Raw genomic sequence first — 26,795 nt, 5'->3', positions numbered from 1 at the left:
GGGCTCCCCTTTACTCTCTGCTCTCCAGGCTTGCTGGCTTTCTTTCAGTCCTACTAGCCACAGGGTATTTGCATATGCTGCTGCTGCTTAGAACAGTCTTCCCTCTTTTGTGTCTAATTGATTCCTCCTCAATTTTTAGATCTTAGCTCAAGCATTGCTTCCATGATAAATCTTCCTTCAGAAACCTCAGAGACTCATGTCCTTCTCCTTGGGCTCTTGTCATGGTTGCAACTTTGTATTAGTTTGTGTGATTATTTGATTATCTCTTCTGTATTCTTTAAGTTCTTCAACCTAGCACAACATCACTGTATCCCCAGTACAAATACCTGGTCCATGCTATCTGCTCAATAAACATGTATTAAGCAATAGAGTTCCTTGACCACAACTCTCCCCCATGGAATGCAGCTAAAGATCTACCGTCTTGGCCTGGTGGGGATGACTGGGCCATTATGTGATTAGATTTCACTGCTTGCTCAGGATACCCAAGTGATGTGAGTTCCACATCTAGATCCAGGAAGGTCTCACTACGGATTTAAGGAATGAACTGGCCCGGATCACTGATCCTGGCAGCCAAACCTACTTAATTGATCTTCATACTGAATTAGAGTCAACGCATCATAGGCTACAAGACCGACCATACTTCATGCTTACTGGACCTGGCTAAATGTGTTTTGTTTTGTTTTGTTTTTTGTATATATTTTTTAAGATTTTATTATTTATTTACTTATTTATTTATGTGTGTGAGAGAGAGAGAGTGAGCATGAGCAGGGGGGAGGGGTAGAGGGAGAAGCAGACTCCCTGCTGAGCAGGGAGCCTGATGCCAGCATCAGGACTAAATCCCAGGACCCTGAGATCATGACCTGAGTCGCAGGCAGATGCTTAACTGACTGAGCCACCCACGTGCTCCTGGATGTGGTTTGTTCTCAATGGGCTACTGGAGCGGTTGGGGAAGAGGCACCTGCTTCCTTCTTTCATCATTAGGGGAAACCATTATGGGCCTACGGTGGCACAGATGACTACTTTGTTCCATTACTTCTTTCCCTAGAAATGCCACAGCCTGCTGGTAATGGAGGCTGCTGGCTTTCCCCATCAACTCCTGCTCCTTCCCAGCTATTGGTTTACCCCGGAATGAACCAGAACTTCCGAAGCCTCCATCTCTGGGGCACCTACAACCTTACTTAAGTACAAGAGATGGTAGAGTTAAGACTGACTTCTCAATCAGACAGTTTAAGCAGCTCCACGTTTAGTGTCTGCCCCTGTGATGCTCCCATTACTCAGAAAAGGAATTGTCTGTGACTTTAAGGAAGAGGAGATAAGAGTATCCCCAGATGATGGCTCAACTGACTTTCCAAACTTAGCCCACACGAGCCCTGATCCCTTCAGCACATTAGGAGAAAACATTGATTTTTAAGACTGAGGAGTTCACACTTTATATGTAAGGTAGCAGGGGCGGGAGGGGCACCAGGCTGGCTCAGTAGACCTTGATTTCAGGGTCGTGGGTTTGAGCCCCATATTGGGTATAGAGATTACTTAAATAAATAAAACTTTTTAAAAAAGATAAAGTAGCAGGGATGTAGCAAAGAGCTTTCAGCAAGGGATGTTGTGGTGCAAGGAGAATTTTTGAAAAATTGATCTGAAAACCTTGTGCATTAGATTCCAAACAGAGAAAGAACTGGTGCTGGGAGACAAGCTGGGGTGTAGGGATAATTCAAGGCAAGAAACGTTGAGGGCTAGGACTACAGCTGTAGCTGTAGGGATTGCTGAAGACTGGGCGAATTGGGGATATTGAGGGATGCCTGGGTGGCTCAGCAGTTAGGCGCCTGCCTTTGGCCCAGGGCGTGATCCTGGAGACCTGGGATCGAGTCTCATGTGGGGCTCCCTGTGTGGAGCCTGCTTCTCTCTCTGCCTGTGTCTCTGTCTCTCTGTGTCTCTCATGAATAAATAAATAAAATCTTAAAAAAAAAAAAAAGAATTGGGGAAATTTGGACAATAAAGAACCAATAGGCCTTTAGTGTGGACAGAGATAGGATGCTCTACTGAAAAGTTGGGAGATGCCTGCCCTCTGTTTGCTCTGGCAGGTCCCCAAATGCCAGGGACTTGCACTGCGATCACAACCACTTCCCATTCACCTGGACTGACAGCTCCCAACCTCTCTAGGCTCCTGTGCTTATTTCTCACACTTCCCCATCTTCATTTGCAACATTCTCTCTGCGACATGATTTTGATATCCACGCTGCAGCTTCACACACACACAGCTGTGGCCAGGTTTCTCTCCTGACCCCTGGAACCTCAGCTACCCGGTCCCGTCCTGCCAGCAGGAGGTAGGGGCCCACTGGGGGGTGGAGGGACACGCAAGGAAGACATTAAGTTCAAGTTGGGGTATTTTGAGACAACTTGAGTTGCAGTAATGGAGACTGGAGAGGCTCTGAGCAGCCTGCCCTGGCACGGAGAGGCTGGGTGGAGCTGAGAGAGGAATGTAAGGACACCGAGAGGCCTAAGCCACTGCCTTTATCAAGTCCTTTTTGAGGAGTTCAAAATTAGTCCAGCCCTGGTTTTCCTGTTTCTTTGTTTTAAAGATTTTATTTATTATTTGAGAGAGAGAGAGAGAGAGAGAGAGAGAGAGAGAGAGAGAGAACTATGAGCAGGGCAGGAGGGGCAAAGGGAGAGGGAGAAGCAGGCTCCTCACTGAGCAGGGAGCCCGATGCAGGGCTTGATCCCAGGACCCTGAGCTCATGACCCAAGCCAAAGGCAGATGTTCAATCCACAGAGCCACCCAGGTCCCCCATGGTGTTTTCCTGTTTGTAGACTTAGCACGAATTCGGCTTCTCTTTCCTTCCATTCTCTCTCTCTCTTTTTTTTAAAGATTTTTATTTATTTATTCATGAGAGAGAGAGACAGAGAGAGAGAGAGAGAGGCAGAGACACAGGCAGAGGGAGAAGCAGGCTCCATGCAGGGAGCCCGACGTGGGATTCGATCCCAGGTCTCCAGGATCAAGCCCTGGGCGGAAGGGAGGCGCTCAACCGCTGAGCCACCCAAGGATCCCTCCGTCCATTCTCTTGCTGACCATTTTGGCTGACCATAATTCTGCCAGAGGGACAGTAGGAGAAGCCAAGGAAGATGAAGACCAAATTGGTAGATTTTTTACCATTTATTAACAGCCCTGAGAAGCGACGCAGTGGTGAGAGTGTTGAGCGATCGTTTAAAAATACTAATAAAAAAGGCTATTACATAAAGGAATCACATAATTGATTTGTGTACTGCTATTCCCCAAGTGCTACTGAGACCAAAGGGTTGGCAGCGTTTATTTTTTTTATTTCTTAGAATTTCAACTTTAGAGTAAGCAAACAGTAGATACCAAATTGTCATTGATGTATCCAGTAGATGGAGGGAAAAGTTTATTCTTACATAAAATTTGATCCTGTAACATTTAGTTTATCATTTAATCTGTCAATATGTTTTATATAATATCCGGATTCCGCCATCCACTATATTTTTTATGCTTTCTTGCCGTGTGACTGTAGCAGGTACATAAGGAAGTATAAGAGGATGTCGCTAGAAATGGGAAAAGAAATATTCCTCTCAAAACTGAAATATTTCATAATTAATAAATAAAGACTACGGGGCACCTGGGTGGCTCAGTGGTTGAGCACCTGCCTTTGGCCCGGGGTCCTGGGATCGAGTCCTGTATCGGGCTCCCTGCATGGAGCCTGCTTCTCCCTCTCCCTGTGTCTCTGCCTCTCTCTCTGTGTCTCTCATGAATAAATAAATAAAATCTTTAAAATAAATAAATAAAGATGATAAGATCAACTTTCATTAGGTGTACCCCATCCTAATAGAGGAGTTATAATTTGTTACTAACAAATGATGGTTAGATTCCTGACTAGTAAACAACAATAACAGAGCAGTAACCTGATAATCATGTAACTGAACATGAATCAATCTCCTGCGAGCATGCTCTCTCTCTCTCCATCTTTCTCTCTCAACAGGAAAATCTGAAGCCGAGGCCTGGTTAGCAGGTGTCTATATAATAGGAATCTCACTCTTATGAACGAGCCATAGGAGCCAGTCAGGTGAACCAGTTCTCTGAGGGGAGCTGGTCAGATGCTGTGATAATAGGCCAGACTCAAAGGGGCAGGTCTGTTTCAGCTCTAACAGACTAATGTCATTTGAGAATATGGACCCAGTGTGGCCAGATTTTTCCAGAGTCCAGAAGTGACTGTGTAAACCCCAAACAAAATAAAGAAACCAAAAAGCACATTGTTGGGCTACTAGGAATCTCTGATATAATAAATAGTAAATGAATGAGCTGGATAGTAACAACCTGCTGTATACCCACCAAAGGGACCAATAGGCCAAGGTGTGGCTTCCGTCCTACTTTTGTCACGAGGAAGGTGACTTCCACTGTGGGTCAGTCTGAGTAAACAGTCCTTGGAGATTATCCAATTTTATGCTCACCAAACAAACTTCTACTTACTATTTCGGTTTTACAACAAACTTTAAAGCTAGCAAGTGGGTCAGGTGATGGGCTGGCTCAGTCAGTAGAGCATGTGATTTTCGGTCTCGGGGTTGTGGGTTCAAGTCCCCCTTTGGGTGTACAGACTACTAAAAAACCAAAAGGAAACAAAAACTTCCTAGCAAGGGGGTGATCTGGATAAGGGAATATACCTGTTTGAGTCCCAGAAAGACTTCTTCCTGTGTACCAATAAATTAGCATTCTGATTTTCTACGGGATTCTTTCTTGAGTTTGTTTAGTATTTGTCCAAGCCTTATGGAGCTTTAAACAGCTCTGAGTAAGCTAACAAAGTAAGATTCTGGTGCTGAAAAGCTGAGGATGTGACCCTGATCATCAGTGACCTAAGTGTGTATGGCACTGAGCCCACTCCAGAAATCAACCGGTAGGCCTTCTTTTTGTAAATACAGCAGCAACAATTTGTGGGTGAATGAAGCTATGGGCTCAGCTTTGAGAAATTCAAAACTCTCTTATCTCATCCTCTGATTTTTCAGTCCCCAGACTTCTTTTTTCTATGTCCTTACCCTTTCTGACACGTCCACTATCTCTAGCAACTAAGTGCTTTTGGGGTCTCCATTGTTTCCCCAAGTTGTCTTTACTTTTCTTCTTCACTTCTTTGCCTTCCTCTGGTTTTGTGTCTTTTACTACTTTTTGGTCTTCTAATTTGGAAACTCACCCACCTCCTCTTATTAAGATCCCATATGTTGTAGGTTCACTAATATTAAAATGTCCCTTTAGAGCTGGGTTGACCAATATAGTAGCCACTAGCAACATGTGACTGTTAAACCTGTGAAGTTGGCTGGTCTGAAATGAGATGTGCTTGCAGCGCTTGCCTGGCTCAGAGGGGAACGGGACTCTTGATTTCGGGGCTGTGAGTTCAAGCCCCACACTGGGTGTAGAGATTACGAAAAATAAATAAATGAAATGAGATGTACTTTAAGTGTAAAATGAATACCAAATTTCTAAGACTTATCATAAAAACTGTAAAATGTCTCAACACATTAAAAAATGATCACATGGGAAATGACAATATTTTGGCTAAATTGGGTTAAAACAAATTGATTATTAAAATTAACTTCATCTGTTTCTTTTTACTTTTTTAATGTGGCTATTCAAAAATGTGAAAGTACATATTTGGCTAGCAATAGAATTCTGTGGTCAGCACTATTTTAGGGAGTCTTAAGGTCTGTATTCTCTACAACTCTACAAGTGGCCTAAAGATTGTATTAAAAATTCCACTTGGGGGGCACCTGGGTGGCTCAGTAGAGCGTCTTCCTTCGGCTCAAGTAGTGATTCTGGGGCCTGGGGATCAAGTCCCACGTCAGGTTCCTCACAGGGAGCCTGCTTCTTCCTCTGCCTGTGTCTCTGTGTCTCTCTGTGTGTCTCTCATGAATAAATAAATAAAATCTTAAAAAATAAATAAAAATAAAAATTCCATTTGGTTGGAATGTCCCAAAAGTAATCCTCCATTTCTCTTTTCTCTATGCTGGCCCACCTTCTCAAGTCATTCTCATTTTTCCTTTTCTTTAAGAGGCTAAAAGAAGGGGAGATTTTTCTTTTTTTCAGTCAGAAGTAGGTATAACACAAATACATTTAAATGTAATCGGGATAGAAGAAAAACGGAAAGTTAGCAAGACTGCCTGTAGACAATCTGTTAACAAAACACAGTAACATATACACCTGGACAAGCATCAGTCCCACGGGGAAACCCAGCAACTTTAATTACTTCACCTACAGGCACTATACTGAGAATTGTTTCTTTCCACTTGAGCGGAAGCATGCTCTATGCCAGAGCGAGCTGTCAGGAGTTTTGCTTCTCTTATACCAGACCTGTCTTCTGAGGCTCACTTTTATGTGTGTTATGTAAATGGTAATTAATACAAGGAGCCCACTGACAATAATGAGCATAGGTTGGAGAGTCAGAGGGATCTAGGTCTGATCCTGGCTTTGCCACTTGCTAACTCAGTGGCCTAGAGCCAGTTACTTCCCCTCTGGAGCCTCACCCACTAATCTGTAAAGAAGATGGATAATAGGACCATAATTTCTGGTGGGTCAACAGCCTACCTCTGCTCCTAGACTTTTCCACTCTCATTCTTTGGAAACTTGCTCTCAAGTAGGATCGTGTCTCTGCCTTTTGCAACTGAAATTTTATTCCTCACCCCAGACCTTGTGAAAAGAGCTTTGGAGGGGACTACTGGCCTCTGCACTTCACATTCGTCCCCTGCAGTTTGCATGAACTTGAGGAATTGGTCTGTGACCCAGACTGGAAAACATTCAAGGTGAAGAACTGTGGCCGCCTGCAGAATGTGTCTGTGGCGGGCAAGGAGAGAAAGCTGGTGAGAAAATGCATGCATCAGAATATGTGCAGGCAAAGACATCTGTGTATTTCTTGCAGACCAAATGTAGAGAGAGAAAGCCCGCCATGAGCCATCTTAAAGGGACTTTTTTGCCTAGGACTACAAAAGCAGTCCCAGCTCTGAGGGACTCCTTGCAGACTTCTGAAAACCGGGGCTTGCAGAGGCAACATTAGCAGCTAAGGAGATTCCTGATGCTGAGGGATCTTTGAAGAACCTTTGGATATGACCTAGGATAAAGGGTCAGCATTTGAACACTTGTTGACCCACAAAAGCGGCCCTAGAGAGAGAGAGATTGAGCTTCATACTTAGAGGATAAAGTCCTATATATATATATATATATATATATTTTAAGATTTTATTTATTTATCCATGAGAAACACAGAGAGGCAGAGACACAGGCAGAAGGAGAAGCAGGCTCCCCGTAGGGAGCCCCATGTGGGACTCGATCCTGGAACTCCGGGATCATGCCCTGAGCTGAAGGCAGATGCTCAACCGCTGAGTCACCCAGGGGTCCCAAGTCCCATATGTTTAAAATGGCTTGTCATTACTCCTTTTCTGGTCACATTTCGATCCTTTTCCTTCACCTGGTGTAGTAAACTTCCCCAGATGCCTGAACTCACTTCTAGCTGGGCTGAGGTCTAGGCTGGGCCCTGTCTGGGATTATCTGGCGTTCTGAGTAATTCCTGTTCTGTGCAAACTGTTCCCAGGCTAGGTGAGGCGGTGGCGGTGGTGGTGGTGGTGGTAAGTCAGGTAAAGTTAAGATGCCCCTTATACGAACAGTAGCAAATGAGACTCACATTATCCAACAAGAATTGGTGCCTGTCTGTTGTATTGACCGGCACCAACACAGGAGATTCCAGCACAGTGTAGATCATGGTGGCTTCCATGTTAACTGGCCTTAGTCACCTTAAAGACTAACTGGAATGGAAGGAGAGCAAGGGGGTAGGGTGGGTACCGGAGAACAGGGTAATTGTGTGACTTACCTGAATGCATGGCAAGAAATGAGCTGTTAAGAAAATAAGAATTGAGTGCTAAGGTCACTGAAAGAACTGAAGGATTATTTTGTGTCTCAAGAGTTTGGGGTGAGTGTCATACAAGAGTCTGGACTCTAAGGACTGTCCCTAGGTGGCTACAGGAACGTGAAGGGCCTGGGAATTCCATGCTTGGAAACAGGATTGAGAGCTAACTGGGATGAGGGATTAAGGAGGAAAAGCTAGTAGATGAGGCTAGACCATGAAGAACAGGAGGGCCTAGACGATGGAGAAGTCCGTGAAGTCCATATTGTGAAAGAATGATTTTTGGCTTAGTGTCTCAGTGCACGAAAGCTCCCACTATCCACCACCCCCACCCCTGCCCATGTTGACAGGGCCAAAGAATCCATGCCAGACTGTCTCGAGACTAGGGAGTTAGGGAGACCAGGACTCTTTTTCCAAACACTAGGGACACAGTGCTCATACATTTTGATTTTAAAATAAAATCTTTATGGGTAGAGACGATTTTGAGTGCTTCCAAAATTTTTCCTATATGGAAGCCAGTTAGAGACTGTCGCCTAGCTATTCCTAGGGAGGAACTGAGGTTATGTCTCCTATCAGACCAGCATGTCAGCACAAGGCATCCCCAAAGCACCCCCAGTGAGATATGGATCCACATACCTACCCACCCACCCATTGAGCGCCCACCATGTAGTGCTGCACCCTGTGTGCCTAAGTTGCAACAACGAATCACGGTCCCCTCTAGTGCACGACAATGTGATGGGGTGGGGGAGATGAAAGGATGTCCAAACTTTGATCATCTCCACAGCCGGAAGATGAGCACTTGGGAATTCATTACAACATTTCTCCTGCTTTTTTTTGTGGTCTTTGATCACTTCCTCATAAACTTAGCTAACTGTCCTTTTCCTCAAAAAAAAAAAAAAAAAAAAAAAAAGTTAGATTTGATAGATGCCTTTATCACGAGGGCAAGTTCAGCTTTTAAGTTACACCCAGGGTTTCAGGAAGCAAGAACCCTGGGGGCAGGGTGCAGAGAGAGGGATCAGAAAATGCCTCCAGGTGGAGGGTAACTTATCTGAAAGCAGGGGCTCCGGCTGAGTCAAGAAACCCAAACCTACAGGTCCGACTTGGCCTTAGGCTGCTTTGCGGAGGGCTGAGCGATCGGGGGTGAGGAGTGAGGGACTGGCCTCCACCACCTTCCAGCCCGTCCTCCGCTACCTTTTCTTCCTTCCCTTTGGCTTCAAGTCAGCTGGATTCTGGGCAACACCTGAGCACCTACTACATGCCTGGTGCCCTACAGGGGCCCTTGGTTGGATGCTGCTTATACCGTTTTATAGAAGGTGGCACCACCTCCAGGCTGCACATTCCTCACTGTGCGGGGGGGGGGGGGGGGGCGGACACAAGCAAGGCAAGGGCAGCCCTTCCGACCCCAAATGGTGCAAAATGGGTCCGAAACTTGGGATGAGGCCGAGGCAGCCGTGTGGCTTTGAGCAGGTCACCGGGCCTCGGCTGCGCGGACTCAGTTTCCTCCGTCTCTAGGAAGGGTACGATGCAAGCGTGCAGCAGGGTCTCTGCGTTTTGAAGGATCAGAGACCTCTCAGCTGCGCAGCTCCCGGCACCGAGGGACGGAGCGAGGGACGGAGGGAGGGACGGAGGGACGGAGGGACGGAGGGACGGAGGGACGGAGGGACGGAGGGACGGAGGGAGGGCCCCGAAGCGGCAGCCATCATCCCCGGGCAAGTGGCGGCGCCTCCCCCGCCGGGTCCCGGGGGCGCGGCGCTCGCGGCAGGTGGCGCGGCCTCCCGGCGCCCAGGCCCCGGGGCGGGCGGCGATGGGCTCGGCGCCCCCGGCCCCCGCGCCCCGGCCCCCGCGCAGGTGAGGCTCCGGCCCAGGCCGACCCGGGCGGCGGCCGCGGGGGGGGCGGGGGGGGTCCCGCGGGCGCGCCCCCCGCGCCGAGCCCCCCCGGGACCCCCCACCCCCGGCGCCCGGGCCCGCGGGCGGCGCGCTCTGCGGCTGCGAAAACCCGGCGCGGCGGCTCGGAGCGCGCTCGCCAGTGCCGGGCCGGCCGCCGAGTGGGCATGCTCAGTGCGGCCCCGCGCCGGCCGCCAACTCCGAGCCTCGCGCGCCCGGGCCGTGGGGGCGAGGACGCCGGCGGCGGCGAGCCGGCGTCGCCCGCCGCCCCCAGCCAGCCGCAAACTTGGCGGGGTCCCCGGAGCGCGGGCCCAGGCCTCCCCGACAGGATCCCCGCGCCCGCGCCCCCGCCCGCGCCCCCGCCCCCCGCCCCGGATCATGGAGGCTGCGGCCGCCCGGGTGCCGCCGCCGCCGCCGGCCCCTGCGCGCTAGCGGGGACCAACAGGTAAAGCGTCGGGGGGCGGCGGCGCCCAGGGGTCCGCGGGCTCCCGCCGCCGTCGGCGCGCACGGCCCTCCCCGCGCTCCCCCGGCCCCGGGCGGCGCCGCAAAGGGTTAAGGCGGCCCCGCGCCTCCGCGAGCTCGGCCCCCTGCAGCCCCGCCGCGACCGCCCGCAGCGCGCTCGCCGCCTGCCCGGAGCCGCCGCCGCCGCCGCCGCCTGGGGGGGGGGGACCGGAGCCCCGGAGCCCCGGAGCCTCGGAGCGCCGCGGGAGCCCGGCAGGCGTCCAGCCCCTGCGCGCCCGCATCCCCGCGGGCCTCGCTCCCTGCGCCCCGGCCCGGCCCGCGCCCAGGTGCGGGGGCTGCGGGGAGGGGTCCCCGCCGAGCGAGAGCGGCGGGGGCGGGGGCGCCCTGCCCGGGGCCCGAGGACCCCCTCACCTGCCGGCAGCGCTGGGGCCGCCCGCCTGGGCGCCCAGAAAAGTTTTTTTTCCGCGCCCCCCCCCCCCCCCCGCTGCCCGTGCCCCTCCCCCACCCCCGTGTCCGGCTGGGGTGGGTTTGGGTCCATTGGTGCAAAAAGTCACACGTCCCCAGCAGCTGCTCCTCCCCCCGCCCCCCCCCCCCCCCCGGGGACGGGAGGAGCGGCGCGTCCCGGGCCCGAAGCGCCGCCGGTGCCCGCGGGAGGCTGCGTGCGCGCCGGGCAGAGGCTGCAGCCACCCCGCTTTCTTCGTGCCCGCAGCGCCCCGGCAGCGCCCCGGCAGCGAGCGAGGAGCGGCGAGGAGCGGCGAGGAGGGGGCGCGCGAGCCTGTCTGCAAAGTGCTGCTCCCTGGTGCTCAGAGGCGGCGGCTCCAGCTCCAACTCTCATTCATTTCGCCGGTTAACATGAGAGATCATGGCCGCCTTCGGGCTCCTCAGCTATGAGCAGAGACCGCTGAAGCGCCCCCGGCTCGGGCCGCCCGACGTCTACCCGCAGGACCCGAAGCAGAAGGAGGTGAGGAGGCGCCGGCGGGGCGGCCTCCCCCGCGCCCCGGGCCGCGCTCCGCAGCGCTGAGCCGGGGCCAAGTTGGCCCAGCGGGCGGCGCGGGCGCAGCTGCGGGGCCGGGGGCGCGGGAGGGGCGGGGGGCGGGGGGGCCCCGGTCCTCGGTCCTCGGTCCTCGGTCCCCGGTCCCCGGTCCCCGGCGGCGGCGGCGGAGACCCCCCGGCTGGCGGCCCCTGCGCGGCGCGGGGGCGCCCGCTCTCCGCGACCCGGGTCGCCCGTCCCCGGGCCTTGCGCGGCGCCGCCGGGTGCCCCGCGGGGCCCCCCTCCGCCGAGCCCCCCTCGCCCGCGCGCCCCGGCCGCCGCCGGCCGTGGTTCGGTCCCCGCTGCCCCGCTCTGTCCTCGTAAACTTTTGGGGAAATGTTGGAATGCGGTGCCTCCGACACGGGTCCCCAGGTTTTGCGCCAGCTGAGCAGCGACCGGGTGGAGGGAGGTGGAGACGGGGGTGGAGGGGGTGGGGGGTGGGGTGAGGGGAGACCTTTTCTGGTCGGATTTTCCCGTTTGCTGGGGAAGTCTTTTTTTTTTTTTTTTTTATCGAGGTGATGAATATTGAGGTCTTTGCACGCACTTCTTTCTGTAGTCCCCCTTTTCCCTTTAAAAAAAAAAAAAAAAGATCAGTATTAAGGGGAGCCTGATTTTCGTCCCTAGAGGCGATTGGTTTAATTGCGGGAGGCTGTTTTGTATATGTAGAAGCCGACGGGTTACCTTGGAAGGGAAATGAGTCCCGAGATGGCTTATTTCTTTGAATGAAACGGGAGAAAGCTCGACTCTCGCCTTAGGTACACTGGCTTCGGTGTCTGGAGTAACCATGGCATTTTATAGCCATTGATGTGTTTGTCAGTAGTTAAGAAGTAATTATGTAACAACTCTCCAGTTATAATGATCACCCTTGGCTACACAATTTGCCCAGGGATTTGCCTTTTCTTTTCTTTCTTTCTTTTTTTTTTTTTTAAAGATCACCTGCCACCCAGCTGTGCTTTCTGACTTTGCCAGCTGCAGCCCACCCATCCTCTGTTTTCTCCAGCAAAAAAAAAAAAAAAAAAAAAAAAACCCAAAAAACAAAAAAACAACACACACTAAAAACGAAGTGAGCACATTGCAGAACTTCTCTCCGGGAATCTAAAAATCCTCTGTTAAAAGTTTGGAGGCCCACTGACATCACGGAAAGGGCTTTGTGAAGAAAGAGGGAGGGGTCCTTAGGACTCCCCTTTGGATAAAGGTATTTATTTCAGTAACAGAGGAAGAATGCTTGTTCTGATTAAACTTCTGTTAATATTTCTGGAAATTAAGGAGTGGCAGTTCCTTTTAGAGGCTTAAGCACGTAAACATGTTGGAGCATCCGTGGAGTGAGGAATTCAGGTGGAAGCTGGGAAGGTTTTACAGGTGGTTCTGTTGAGGCTTCATTCACAGAAGGATGGATTGATGAGATCTTGCAGATTCCCTCTCCATCTATTTCTCTCTGGGCTGTTTCCACTCAGATTAAAGTTAATTGTTAAGGACTAGAAATAACAGTTACTGAGGACCGACTGTAACAAAGGTAGTCGCTTACAAATCAGTGTCAGGAAATTTTTAAAGTTTTGGTGGGGACAGCGATACTGATTGGCTCATCGTTCTCCTCTTGTAACGTCTTGCCATATTTTCCAGAGGGAAGTGTAATTAATAGCATCTCCCTAGTTACGGGATGGTCGTCTGGGATGCCGTGTGGACTTAATATATATAGTGTTTATTTCTCAGGTCAGCGCTCATTCGGGATTGAGGCCTCTCCAACTATGGAAAAAATAATTTTGGATTTTAGGATTTTACAACATGTTCTGGAGTTCAAAACCAGAAGTGAGCTTAGAACCTATTTTATATAACTTTCTTTTGACAAAGTGAAACTGAGGCCCCAGGAAGCTTGCTTGACTTAATCAAGGTGTGTGAAAAAGAAGCGGAGGATTCGGACCACCAAACCAGTATTTGTGTCAAGACCAATACTGTGTTAAGAATGATTCATGTTAAATTGTGTTGTTCGGATATTACCCCCTTTCCCCCAAGGCAGCCAATATTTCGTCTCTCTGGAGCAGAGCCAGAGTTGTGTGTGGCCACAGTCAAATTTGAATACAATATGGAACAGGTGCTTGGCTGTTCTTGGGTGGTGGTGTGGTGAGCCCTGTTCCACAAGCTTCAGTTATTTACGTAGGTTCCCAAGAGTTCCTTCCTATCCCTGTATCACCTGTACTTTTATTCTAATGTTTTCTTTATTTTTTTTTAAAGATTTTATTTATTCATGAGAGATACAGAGAGAGAGAGAGAGAGAGAGAGAGAGGCAGAGACCCAGGCAGAGGGAGAAGCAGGCTCCATGCGGGGAGCCCGACGTGGGACTCGATCCCGGGACTCCAGGACCACGCTGTGGGCCGAAGGCAGGCGCTAAACCGCTGAGCCACCCAGGGATCCCCATAATGTTTTCTTTAAATTAACTTTTAAGAAACTTGGTTTCCTAGGCAGCAGTATACATGCAGTTATGGATTCGCATCTACAAATGTAATGCAAAATTTAGAGTCCAGTTGTGTGTATGCATATGTTAAATTTGTTTTTAATGATTTTATTTACTTGAGAGAACATGAAGGGGCGCAGGACCAGAGGTAGGGGGAGAAGCAGACTCCCACTGAGCAGGGAGCCCCATGGGGGGCTCCATCCCAGGACCCTGGGATCGTGACCTGAGCTGAAAGCACACCCTTAACTGACTGAGCCACCCAGGCGCCCCTTAATTTTTTATCTACTTGGTATTACATGCACATAGCATTATCCGTAATAAAACCAGACTCTATTAAAACTTGACAAAAGTTTATTTGTGCATTTAAAACCATTGTTGTGTTCCATCAGAGATCTGTGTCTCACGTTGTGGCAAGTGCTGATTTAATGGAGGAAGTAGGGGCTTCCAAATTGGGCAGGGCTGGATTTGGATTCTGGTTCAGCCTCTTTGCAGTTGTATGGCCTTGGGCAAGTTGTGGAACTTCTCATTTGTAAATTAGTGTAAGTGTTCTATTCAGGAAATTTCGAGAACTCTGGTTTGAAATGCATTACATTTGTGTGAGAAAAACCCTCCTCCCGGTAGAAGCTATTCTTATTACTATAGCTGTGACTCTTATTATTGTTGACCAGTGCTAGTAGTGTTCTGGAAAACAGCTCCTGGGAGGTAGGCTGGAACTGTAGAATGAAGATCCCCTATGGAGAAGGAGGGGAGGGTGAGGAGAGCTAGAAGCTGTAACCATTTTTTTTTTTTTTTTTTTTTTGAGAGCTTGCCTGGGCATCAGCACCCCACAGGACTTTAATTTTATTGTGTTATAACACTTTGTTTTCTGACTGTCCTCAAGCTTTAAGAACAGAATCGGAGAACCCTTGATTTCCCCTAATTCCTTACACTCCATACTACACGTTCCTGGATGTCTTGTCGGGTCGGTTCCCACGTATATTTCCAATCTGTCCACTGCTCCCCAGTTTGACTGATATGCTCGACTTTCTTTCTGCTTCAGGTTGACATTTCTCTGCCCCTGGTCTGGTGTACCTGTCGATCTGTCTGCCTGGACACTTGTCTGCCTGTCCGGCCCCCCTCCACCATTCTACCCTGCTCTTCTCACCTTAGCCTGTGGTTAGGAGGGTAGGCTCTGGAGCACCTCTGCCTGGGTTTGCAACTTGGCTCTCCTCTTTACTCCTCATTCTCCCCAGCCCTCAGTATCTCCTTTTGTAGAGTGGGGGTGAGCATACGCTCTACTCATCGGCCTATTGGAGCATGACATGGGCAATGCATGTACGGCGTGTAGACGAAAGCCTGGCATGGATTCAACACCCCGGTACTGTCAGGGCCTGTCATTTTTCCTTCGGGTCTCACCCAGTGACCTTCTCAGAGGCCTCTCTAGTATAAGCCTATAATTTGTAGTTTTGTATTTACTTGCGCGCAGCCATCGCCCACTAAAGGGTCAGTTTTGTGAGAGCAGGGATGAGCGCTGTTTCTAGGCATCACTAAAGCACCCGGCACTAAAGTACCTGTAGTTAGTTCCTGGGATGCCGAGGGCACAAAGACTTGTTGGAATGTATGAATAAAAGTGGGAATGAATGAATAAAAAGAAGTCTGGTGATGGCAGGTGTTGGGGAAAGTCTAGGTCAAGGCGGAAATTCTCCTTGACATCTAATCTTGGAGGTGACAGAGGAGGAGTTTACCCTGGGATAGAAGAGGCCTAAACAGCTGAATAGTAACTATTTTCAGGAAGTCAAATCAGTTAGAAAAATAGTTTGGGTCAATAGTGAGATTTCCAGGCAGCGAGAGCTCTAGAGAGCCCCGCCAGTGGAGGGGATGGCTGGGTGTGCAGTGCAGAGGCTGCCCAAGGACAAGTCTAGTAAAACTCGGGCGGGTAGGGGAAGGAGTTGGGGGAGTTGGAGAAGGTGGGTGGTGGTGGTGGTGGTGGTGGTGGTTGTGGTTGTGTCTGCGTGTGGATAACCCAGAATAGCTGTTTGCAAAACTTGACCTATGCGAATCACCTGTAGAGCTTGTTCAAAACAAATGGCTGGATTTTTCAGATTGAGTAGTTATGTGCAGGGGCCCCATAATTTGCATTTCTAAGAAGATGACTGGTGATCTGATGGTTGCTGGTCCATGCCCCACCTCCGCCCCTGCTCTAAGGACATTGGCCTGTTCTGCAGAGCCTAGAAAGTTCTGCCTGATGTAGGTAGCTCAGATCTGGACGTCTGTGTATGGCTGAAGTTGCAGTAGTTGGTTTAGCAGCGAGAGTGTGGTGGGCTTTCCCCAGAGGTTGTTCCCCTCTTAACTCAGATCGAAGGGGATGAGTGCAGATGTCTCCATCCTCCTTGAATGACGTGCTGTCACGCTTGGAATAACAGGTTCCTTACCGGGGCCTTCAAGGCCCTCCATCTGGCCCTCGTTCACTTCCACAACCACTACCTGTCGCCAGACCACCTGGCTTGGAGTTCTGGCATCATCGCTTACTGCCTTTTTGACTCAGATCTCACTTGTGGAATGGGGTTCCTCTTTGTTCTTACTATGTGGGGTTGCTGGAAAGATAAAAAGGTAAAATGAGATTTGAACCATGTCTGGCACACAGACAGTGCTCAGTTCGGGTGATTACTACTGGTGTAACTCCTCCCTTGGTAAAGAGTCCCAGGGCTTCCCATTGAATTTGTTAATATCCCTAAGACCCTGCCCTTTGAGATCTGGCCCCTGGGCTTTGAGTCATCCCTTCCTGACTTGCTCATTCCCCTCTTGGCTGTGGGATAGGACCAGTGGCCCCTTCTCTCTCCTTCCAACAGGCTCAGCTCTTTTGTGCCCTGTTCTTGTCCCTGACTGCCCCTGTAGTCCCGTTTCCTGTCGTTTGGCTCTTGTTGGAGACTCCCCCCTCAAGGAAGCCTTCCTTGTAACCCATCTTTTCCTTCTTCTCTCTAGCTCATTCATCTTGGGTTAATAGGTTTTGGCAGCGCCGGCCACTGAAATGGTTGCTGATTTTCTCCGTGGTCTTCCACGCTTGGAATGTAAACTGCACGAGAACAGGGGCTTCTCGGTGGCGGTCACAGTTTTGAGCTGCCTAGTGCCTGGGATTGGACTAGGTGCTCAGTAAATAGTTCTTGCAGAAATTAATAAAATGCAGGAAGAACTCTTAATGAGCAGTTGTATTTTTAACGTCTGACTGCCCCAATGCTTGTTTTATTTTGGCAAAGCCTGTTTTCTTGTTAGCACGTAAAACTCTTAAAACATGTTAAATGGTTATTTTGGAGACAGCTGGGGAGATGGGGTGAGGGGAGGTGAAAATTTGTTTCTTTATAATCTTGGAGAGGGAGGTTGTTGATAAGGTTGCCTGGGAAGAGAGGACAGGTTGACCAGTTGCCTGGGGGACCCTAAGAAAGGTTAGGGAAAAGCTTCTTCCTGAGATTGACTGGCTGCTTCCGGCCGTCATAGGACCTCCTTGAATACCAGTGTTTTGGGAGGAACATCTGTACCATTAACTTGGGCCTCCTGAGACTCAGGCCAGAATCATTATAGGAAACATTGGGTCAGAGGCCTTGTTTCTTTCTTCCTGCTGCTCACAGAAGTGTTACTACCCAAACTTTGTGGCCAAGAAGTAGAAACCCAAGTGGTTGTCCTTTCTCAGGGTCTGCTAACACCTGCAAGCAGCATCGTCAAAGATGCCTGTTAAACCTGCAGATATAATCCCCCATATCAGACTTCTGAGTCAGAATTTTTGGGAGGGAGGCTGAGGAATTGACATTCTGAACAAACTTTTCAGGTGATTCCTAAATATATTGAGAATAATGGCTTTAGTTTTTATCTTTATTTTTTTTTTTTAAAGATTTTATTTATTTATCCACGAGGGACACACACACACACACACACACACACACACAGACAGACAGAGACAGGCAGAGGAAGAAGCAGGCTCCATGCTGGGAGCCGGATGTGGGACTCAACCCCGGGTCTCCAGGATCACGTCCATGGCTGAAGGTGGCGCTAAACCACTGAGCCACCCAGGCTGCCCTCGTGTTTATCTTTAGAAAATGTTGTAAGCCAGGCTCCCCCTTATTTCCTACCTGCTTCCCACTATTAGACGTATTAAAGTCTTTAGACAAATACACCAATTTGAAGCATTAGTACCTTTTGGTACAAATGCGTGCAAATGAGTTTAGCTACTTCCCACCTGAAGTTCTAATAACCATGGTTCCCAGAATAGGCTTGTTTTCTATCAGCTGTTGATGGTTTATAGCAGAGTAGCATGCCCTCCTTGCCTTTGAAATATCCACAGCTCCCTCCTGTGTGCGCTTGGTTGAATTGGGGCTTAGGGGAGCCGGTCTTGCTTTGTCCCATGGGGATGCTTTTTGCACTTGCTCAGGGCAGTGGAATTTTCTCTTTGACTCTGGGCCTGGGCTCTTCGGGGCCTCACGCGAAGCTGTTCATTTTGGGTACGGCCCCTGTTAGCCTGTTGGGTTCTTCACTTAGGCTGGCCCACGGTGGGGATGCACCGTGCTCCTTTCCGAAGCTAGAGGACCGCAGCGTGAAGTCTGGAAGGCAGACTGTTGGGTGAGCACTAGGCAGGAGAGGATGGAGATGAAGAGTCCTAGGACGTTAGTTCAGCCCTTGTCTCTTGCGGGCGTGTGCGCCTACACACGTGAACATGAAGCAGAAGTGGATGAGAAGGTGGAAGTGGCAACTCCAAGAATTTCGAGGTATTTCTTCTGCAGCTCTCCTTAAGGGGGAGCTCTGGACACCCCCCCCCCCCCCCCTTGTGAGGCTTCTTGATGGATGGACGAGGCAGGGAGTGAGGAGTTGGAGGGGGTCGGTGAGAATGAACACGATTCAGGGTGCCCTTGGGCCCTGTGCTGAGCAGCGGTGAAGGAGCGGCCTCGGGGCCTGCGAGGGGAGCCTCGTAGTGACCTGCAGAGGGAGGTGCCTGCCTCCTACACATTCCTCCCTGAGGAGGGAACGGGAAACGCTCTTAATTGTCTCTTGATAGCTGGCGATGGTGACAAGATGGTTCATTGCACTGTCCTCTCTAGTTCTCTGTTAAGGGAAATCCACATAATAAAAATGTCATTATGTTACAAAATAGTATGATTTCTACCAAAAAAAAAAAAAAATCTGGAGGGCATAATCAACCACTCGCAAGCAGTTGTTATCTCAAGGATGGGATTAGGGCTGATTATTTTCTTTCGGCACTAACCTTTATTCCGAGCTGTAAAAATACATGTGCACTCCTATTGTCACTGGAGGGAATGACTTAAAGAATAATTATTTTGAGGTCCTGAGTTTACAGGAATGGGCCTTTGTGTTTGGGTCCAAGCTAAGCTAGAACCTCATTGGCTGGTTAGTGGAGAGGGCTACAGTATGCTACCCCAGTGGAGTGGGGTACAGGTATGCGTGTACCTCATGCTCCCAGAGTCGAGGTGAGGTCGGGGTTAGGGCTGTTAAGGGAGCATTCTAGCTCTGCCATGTGCACCGTGTGATTTGGGGTGCTGTCTTTTTCCTCATTCCTCTTCCTTGGGAAGAATGACCTAACCATCTAGGTTGTTTTGAATGCGAAGGAGCACTGTAAACTTACATTGTTACCAAATGTGAGGTGTCAATTCCGTGGTGGGCTAGAGCATCAGTACCGAGTGATGATTCGAATTTTGGGAGCTTTGTCAGCAGGTTCATAGCATTTTGGCATCTTGAACTCTGGCACGATGGATGTATTTGCGTGATGGAAATGTGCAAATGCTACACAGGTGGTTTTTTTTGTTTGTTTGTTTGTTTTGTTTTGTTTTTTTTTGAAAGCCAGTTGTTAAACATTTACCAGGATGCTACTGGGTATAGCACTTTATTGCCTACTTGACCATCATTCTTATCCCAGGATTCCCTTACCTGCTTCCTGAAAAAAGTTTTCTTCAAAGCCAGACCCTCCCTTAGGTAAACCTCTCTTGTGGCTTGGAGTGAGTATTATGACTTCATTCTGGCTAAAGAGATTTAGCGGAAATCTACCTTAGGACTTCTTCGGAAGAACTTTCTTCTTGCCAAAAAAAAGTGTAGGCGCAGGGGAAGAACGCCCTCTCTCAATGCCCTGATAGCTCCTTAATTTTCTATCTTTGGAAAAGTAATTAGAGGTAGGGCATCCGTCTTGTGACCACGAGGCAACAAGCCTACGAATGAAAAGCCAACACAAGAGGAGTTGAGTGGCTTTATGAAAATTCTTAAGCTACTGGACTGACTTTAGGACCACCCCTCCCTGGACCCATTAAATAAACAATGGATGTCCATATGGTTTAAGCCATTTGGGACCAGTTGTCAATTTTCCGTGGCTGAAAGCATTCTGATGTTGTCATGGCACTTCTCATTTATACATTGGCACCTGAAATCATCATGGCATGAGCCCTTCCATTCCCCTCTCCCCACCTTATAGAGAATGCACATCCCAGAAGTCTCCTCCTCTCTGGCTTAATGGGTATGTAGCAAGAGCCGGGGAGCACCTGTATCTTGCCTGCTAGGACATTCTGGTAGTGCCTATCAGAAGCTTGCAGGAAGTGGAAATGGCTTTCTTTATTTCCATGTCTGTCAGAAAGGGTTTAGGTGGGAAGGAAGGAAGAGCCCTGATCTGTTTTGTTTGGAGGAAGATTCTATGGATCTATACCAGGTTTTTTTTTGGGGGGGGCGGGGGACTGGGAATGTTTAGAGCTAGAAGGGAACTTAAAGATGCATTGTTCTCTTTTAATACAAAAGGAAATGGAGTCCCAGAGAGGTTAAAGGGGACTCCCGTTAAGGCAGATCTGGGCCAAGCACCTGTGTGCCCCGATTCGTTCTTGCAACTTTACTTGGCCTCCCCTCTGTACCCAGCCTCTGCTCCTGGTTGACACCCAGTGAGAATTTCTCTGTACTTCAGGGCACCCAGTGTCTCTGTCAGAGCTGGGGACTGAGTGGCCCACCATTTGATCTTAGAACTCACCAGAATCTTTAATGGGGTCTCCTGGGCAGAGGGAAGGAGACTCTGGAAGCTCAGGCAATCCTGAGCTTCCAGCTCCGTCCGTGGCCTCTGGTGTAGGTAGCTCTGGCGTTGGCCTCCGTGAGCTCTGCATGTAGGGGATTGATCCCACCCAGTTTCGGTTTTCTTGGTTGAGACGCTCCTTTCTTTACGCGTAGCTCTCGGAGACGCAGCTAGACAAGTACTGTTGCCTCCTTGCAGGGAGCAGCCCTTGCATGCTGTGTTCTGTGTAAATGGATGGAAATGCTATGGCCCTGAGGCTTAAACCCCTGGGTTTTATTTTCCATGTTTTGAGGGCAGTATACATGCGTGGCAAACAAATGCAGTCATTCAGCTAATATTATTGAGCGCCTTGTGGGCCCTTTGCCAGCTGTGGCTTCATGGGGATGGGGCCCGAAACTTTTATCCTCTATGTCCCCGGCTCTGAGCACAGCAGCTGGGACTCAGAATTTCTTCTGTGAGTAAACGTAACAATAAACAAATGGTAGGAGCATTGGTCCTGGGCCCCCAAAGACTTCAATATAGAGCAGCGGTTTTCATTTGGGGGTGATTCCCACTTCCCATTTCAGGGACACTGACAATGTTTTCAGAAATTTGGGTTGTGAGACTGTGTGTAGGCACGTGTGTGCCTATACATGCTGCTCCTGGCATCTAGTAGGTAGAAGCCAATGAATGTTTCCGACATTCTCCAATACTCTGAGCAGGCCTGCCTCTGTGGTGTGCCCCCCCCGCCCCCAGGATTATCTGGCCTCAAAAGTCAGTAATTCCAAGGTTGAGAAACCCTGGTCTAGAGGAAGTGATAGATTTGTAAATAAGGAATACAATGTTTCAGATATTCTTTGAGAGGAATGTACAAAGTGCTGTGGAACTAGGCCAGAGTGACCCATTTTTTTTTTTTTTTTTCTCCCCGATGGGACCTGATAGAGGAGATTTTTGAGTCTGGGACTTGAAGGATGTGTAGGAGTGGATGGGGCTGAGGATGTGAAAGAAAATTAATTTTGGGGAAGAGGGAGCAGCTTGTGCAAAAGGCCAGAAGGAATGTGGGATGTGCTCTGGGCTGTGGGCCTGAGGCATGGTGTGGGGTATGCAGGGGGGAGCTGGGTTGGAGTGGGAAAGAAAGGTGGGATCGAGTTATGGGGGCCTTTGGATGCTGTGTTGTTGAGGCATTTGGATAATATAGTGGAGGTGGTGAGGTGCCTTTCCAGGGTGTGAAGTTCAAGGAATGAGATTTAAGGTGACTCATGGTTGCAGTTTGAGGGGACTTTGGCCCTGAGGGTCATACTGCGGTAAAAAGGCTCTGTGGTCACTAACGATCCGTGCCCGAGGGTGGATGTATTAGTTTCTTCCTGCTGCCACAACAAGCTTCCACAAACTAGGTGACTTAAAACAATGGAAATTCATTTTCTCACAGCTCTGGGGGTCACAAATCCAAAGGGAGTGTTAATAGGGTTGCACTCGCTCTGGAGGCTCTAGGGGAGAGTCCTCTCTTTCGTCATCCAGCCCCTTGCCCCCAGGTGCTCCTTACCTTCTTTGTAGTTCTCTCAGTCTGATTTCAACCTCCTATCTCACATGGCCTTCCCTGTGCATCTCTTCTTTGTGTGGACACTTGTTACTGGGATTAGGGTGTATCTGGGTGGTCTAAGATCTCATCTCAAGGTCTTTAAATTACGTGTCTGCGAAGATCCTTCTCCAAAATAAGGTAACGTTTATAGATGCTGATGAGATTTGATGTGGGTATCTTTTAGGTGCCCATTTTTTTGGCCAATAGGGTTTGGGAAGAAAGAAGAGGGTATTTAAGAGAAAGATTATTTGAGTGGCGGGTTGATAAAGTGGAAGTGAGATAAGGAGAGGAGTATGGGGGTATGCCAACATTTTTAGCCGAGGCCCGTGGTTCTTTCCCAAACTTTCTGATCCTAAGGCCCCTTTATAGTCTTCAACATTATTGAGGATCCTCTAGAGCTTTTGTTTATGTCGGTTATATCTTGATGTTTACCTTATTGGAAATCAAAACTGAAAAATTTTAGAACTATATATCCATTTAACTGTAATAACCAGTTTCTTGTTATTTCTTTTTTTTAATGAGCAATAGCTATTTTTACAAACAAAAATGTAGTAAAACGAGTGGCATTGTTTCACATTTTTGCAATTCTCTTTAACATCTCGTTCTGCATTCAGTCTGTTACAATATGTTGTTTTGGTTGAAGGATCTGGAGAAAATTTGGCCTCACGTAGATGTGTTGTTGTTAAGTTCTTGGGAACCAGGGAGGACTTGGACCTGGAGAGCTGCTGGCTCACACAGTTGGGGAGGAAGATTGATGGTGGTCCCAAAGCCAACATGCCGTAGGGAACAAAAAGAACTTGTTTAATCTTTTTCCAAAGGATGGTGAAGGTAAAGGTGCAGATGGAGAGAAAAAGATGCTTTCCGAATGCATTGGATCCGAGATGCCTCAGATTCAAGGTTGGGTTCAAGGTTGGAATGTATAGTGGAAGCTGGAAACCTGGATTTGGGTGTAATATGTGCATAGATATTTCAGATCATGGCTGTGATTACCTGCTGAGTGTGCAGAGAGATGGAGAAGCCAGCAGACGAGGATGACACTTTTCAGGGCTTATAGGTCCTGGACCCTGTCAGCAGGAGCTCTGAGGAGGGCACCTGTTAGGGAGATGGGTAGGGGGTGATGAGCAGCCCAAGGGGAGAGAGAATATTGGTGGAGTTCCAGCTACATAGGTGGCCTCTTAGTTTAGCACTTTATCTCCCCAGGACCTTTGCACGTGTGCTTCCTCTTGCCTGGTGGCCTTTTCTCTTTATCACTGCCTAGTGCTTGTTTTCTTCTCAGCACTCAACGAGGTTTGTGTTTGTCTCTTACCTGCTGTGTCCCCCAACCAGTAGAAGTTCCATGTAGCAGGGACCATGTCTCTTTCATTCCCCGCTGATCACCAGATGCCAGGAGAGAGTCTGGGATATGGTGAAAGTTAAGAAGTATGTGTTGACGGGATCTGATAACAGACGGTCATTACTAGCCAAGGGTTATTAGAAGCCTGGTATGGGGCACAGGGATGCCAGGATGTAGAAGACGTGGTTCCTGCCCCTGAGGGACGTGACTGGGGGAGGTGACACTCCTATTCACTGGGCGGGGAAGTTACTGAAACTTTCAGTGGGGTGTTGGGAACAAATGAGGGAGGGGTCAGGTTTTTTTTTTTTTTTTTTTTGTGGGATTAGGAAAGTCTTTAGGAATGGGGGTGTTTTCTAGGTGCCACGGCCTTCTGGGCAGATGGTATGAGCAAAGGCACAGAGATGGAAAATAAGACGTGGTCTTCAGGTGAACTGCACATAGTTCAGTAAGCTGAGAGTACACTGAATCTATAAACTTGAACATATCTGTAACTTTTGGGGGGCACTGAGAGAGAAGTAGAGCTTAAGACTGCTGGAGAGAGCAGGGCTATCTGCAGAGCAAGACCGACTTGGCCCCGGGGCCAGGGGATTGAGATCCCAAGGGGACTGATACCTTATGCAGAGTGTTCTTCTCCATTACTGCCTTTGAGAGAGGAGGGGAGACAGGACTTACACGGGGCTCCCATTTATTTATCTTGAGTTTTCTACAAGCATTTTCAGAGTCAGCGTTACTGTGCAAAGATTTTCCTGAGCAGGAACGAATGTAGCCTTCAGCCCACATCCAGTGTGCCCCAGCTCAGCTATGCAAGTGCTGCCTTGTCAATTAAAATTTTGATAGAATTTGTTGCTTCCCTTTTCTAGCCATTTCATTCATGGATTAATCTAACGGGGTTGTTGAGATTGGGACCATTTAAGGCATTGGCAGCAGTGAAGAACGAATAAAAATGTATTTTGTCTGAAGTGTCATTGGGATTTTTTGCTAAGATGCTGGATTACATAAAGGTATGGGGGGTTCTGTCAGAATCATGTTCAAGGGGCACCTGGGGGGCTCAGCGGTTGGGCATCTGCCTTCGGCCCCGGGCGTGATCCTGGAGACCCGGGATCGAGTCCTGCGTCGGGCTCCCTGCATGGAGCCTGCTTCTCCCTCTACCTGTGTCTCTGCCCCTCTCTGTGTCTCTCATGAATAAATAAATAAAATCTTAAAAAAAAAAAAATCACATTCAAGCCATTGCTAAATAATGTATTTTTTTCCTGAGTTCTGTGAGGGAGGTTAATATTGACGTTGCTCAGTGTTTTTATTTTTAAAGCTTCACACTGTGTTAGTAGGCAGTATGGAAAATATTTTTGGGGTCAGAGCTGTTTTTATTCCTTGGTCAGTTTCAGACTAAATGGCAGCTCCCTCTTGAAAAAAAAAATTCTTTATGAATTGGAGATACTATTTACATTTTGACTATTCTCATGAGATTTGTTCTTAAGTCATTATTAAGTAATCGAAATGTTTTTGAAGTCATATTTTCATTTACTCAGTACTTGATATATACCTCCCACTGGGCTAGGTGATGTGGGGGTGTAGAAAAGAAATAGAAGTCTACTTCTGTCCCCTCTAGAACAGTGCTGCTCAAAATATCCATGGTGAGGGACCAGTTTTTTTTTTTTAAATTAATTTTCAATCTGTTGCAGACTGATAGAAATGTGATTAAAATGACTTACTAGAAGGATCCAGCTCGAATGTAATGGCAATATCAAATTGCTATAAAAGTTTCCAAGCGCTTCTTCTCCCCCCACCCCCATCCCCCTCTGGGCCGGTAACAGTAGTGAGTGGGCCATACCCTGAGCGAGTGGCACCGCTCAGGAAGTTAGCATCTGGTTCACTGAGACGCATAAAACATTTAGAAGATGACCGATGCATTGATTTATTTTAAAACTGAGGAGTAACCCGAACATTCAGGATGCACATTCCGTCATGGTAGCCGGTGTTGCTTGGTTACCCCGAGTGCTTGGCGGCGTGGCTTTGCGGGCCTCCCAAACACCTCCGAGGTGGGCACTGTGACGTCCTTTTTACAGGTGCAGAAACTGAGGCACGGGGTGGGGGGTGGGCCTACTTGTCCGAGGTCAGTTGGCTGCATGATGGTGATGGTGATGGTGATGGAGCCGGAGGTGGACTTGAGAGCCGGGGCCCTAACTATTGTCTACGTGTAGCGAGGCTCGAGTCCCGAAGAGAGAGGACGGCGCGGGAGGCAGGGGGGCGCGGGGGACGGGGTGGCAGTGAAAGGGCCCGGGTTGCACCCTGCCTAAGCGAAGGCTGAAGGCGCAGGGCCGGGGTGCAGGCCTCCGGGGACCCGCCTGGAGCCCCAGCAGGTGGCCAATTCATCCCCTGGCTCCTGCCCCCCGTGACCGCAGCTGAAGTCAGAAGGGCCCGCAAAGGAGCAGCAGTGGGTGACAGGCCGGTCACAGGAGACGCGAGACCTGTGGCAAGTGCTCAGGTCGCTCGGCCGCTGTCCTCGGTCCTGTTGCTCGACGACCTCCGAGTGACACGTCCCCGTGCTGTCCGCGGCGTTGGTGGCTCTCCAGGATCCTGGATTGCCGAGGGGAGCGGGTATCCACACCCTCCACGTGGGCCCCGAACTGGCCCGGAGGCCTTGGGGCTACAAGGGCCCAGGGAGGGAGGCCTGGGGGCTCAGCAGTCGAGCGCCGGCCTTCGGGCCCGGGATCGAGTCCCGCATCAGGTCCCCGCGGCTCCCTCTGCCTGGGTCTCTGCCTCGCCCTCTCTGGGTCTCATGAATAAATAAAATCGTAAAAAAGAAAAATAAAAGGGCCCGGGGTGCTTCAGGTCTGGCCTTCCGTACCTGTTGTTCCCCGGCTGCTTGGTGGCCGCTTGGTCACCAGGGTCCTGGGATGCTTGGCTGAGGTCCTGGGAGAGGCGGGATTGAGCAGGCCTCCTGGAAATAAAGAGGGCAGAGGCTGGGAGATGGGTTTTTTATTTTTATTTTTTTAAATTTTTATTTATTTATTCTTGAGAGACATAGGGGCAGAGACACAGGCAGAGGGAGAAGCAGGCTCCCTGCGGGGACCCAATGCGGGACTCGATCCCAGGACCCCGGGGTCACGATCTGAGCCACCCAGGCGTCCCTGGGAGATGCTAACAGAGGTTAGCTTTCAGACATTTCCCAAGGCGG

The 26,795-nt window shown here is 49.6% G+C and overlaps 1 protein-coding gene across 7 annotated transcripts in view; it reads left to right on the top strand.

Annotated features, from left to right (window-relative positions):
• Positions 1–10,922: 10,922 nt before the first annotated feature.
• Positions 10,923–26,795, top strand: part of MED12L (mediator complex subunit 12L) — a 323,177-nt gene continuing 307,304 nt past the window's right edge. For 4 of the 7 annotated variants that reach the window (XR_012014723.1, XM_072792271.1, XM_072792270.1 and 1 more), the window contains exon 1: positions 10,923–11,190. Coding sequence is in view for 6 of the 7 variants with exons in the window: in XM_072792271.1 (XP_072648372.1) it covers positions 11,092–11,190 (99 nt within the window). In the remaining variant the exon portion in view is untranslated. The remainder of the gene's footprint in view (positions 11,191–26,795) is intronic. The other 3 variants (XM_072792275.1, XM_072792274.1, XM_072792272.1) reach the window with 1 other exon arrangement.

This window comes from Canis lupus, chromosome 22, assembly GCF_048164855.1.
Source record: "Canis lupus baileyi chromosome 22, mCanLup2.hap1, whole genome shotgun sequence".
Classification (NCBI taxonomy): Eukaryota; Metazoa; Chordata; class Mammalia; order Carnivora; family Canidae; genus Canis; species Canis lupus.
The sequence above is the reverse complement of the archived record's forward strand: the minus strand, read 5'-3'. Positions and strand labels throughout refer to the sequence as shown.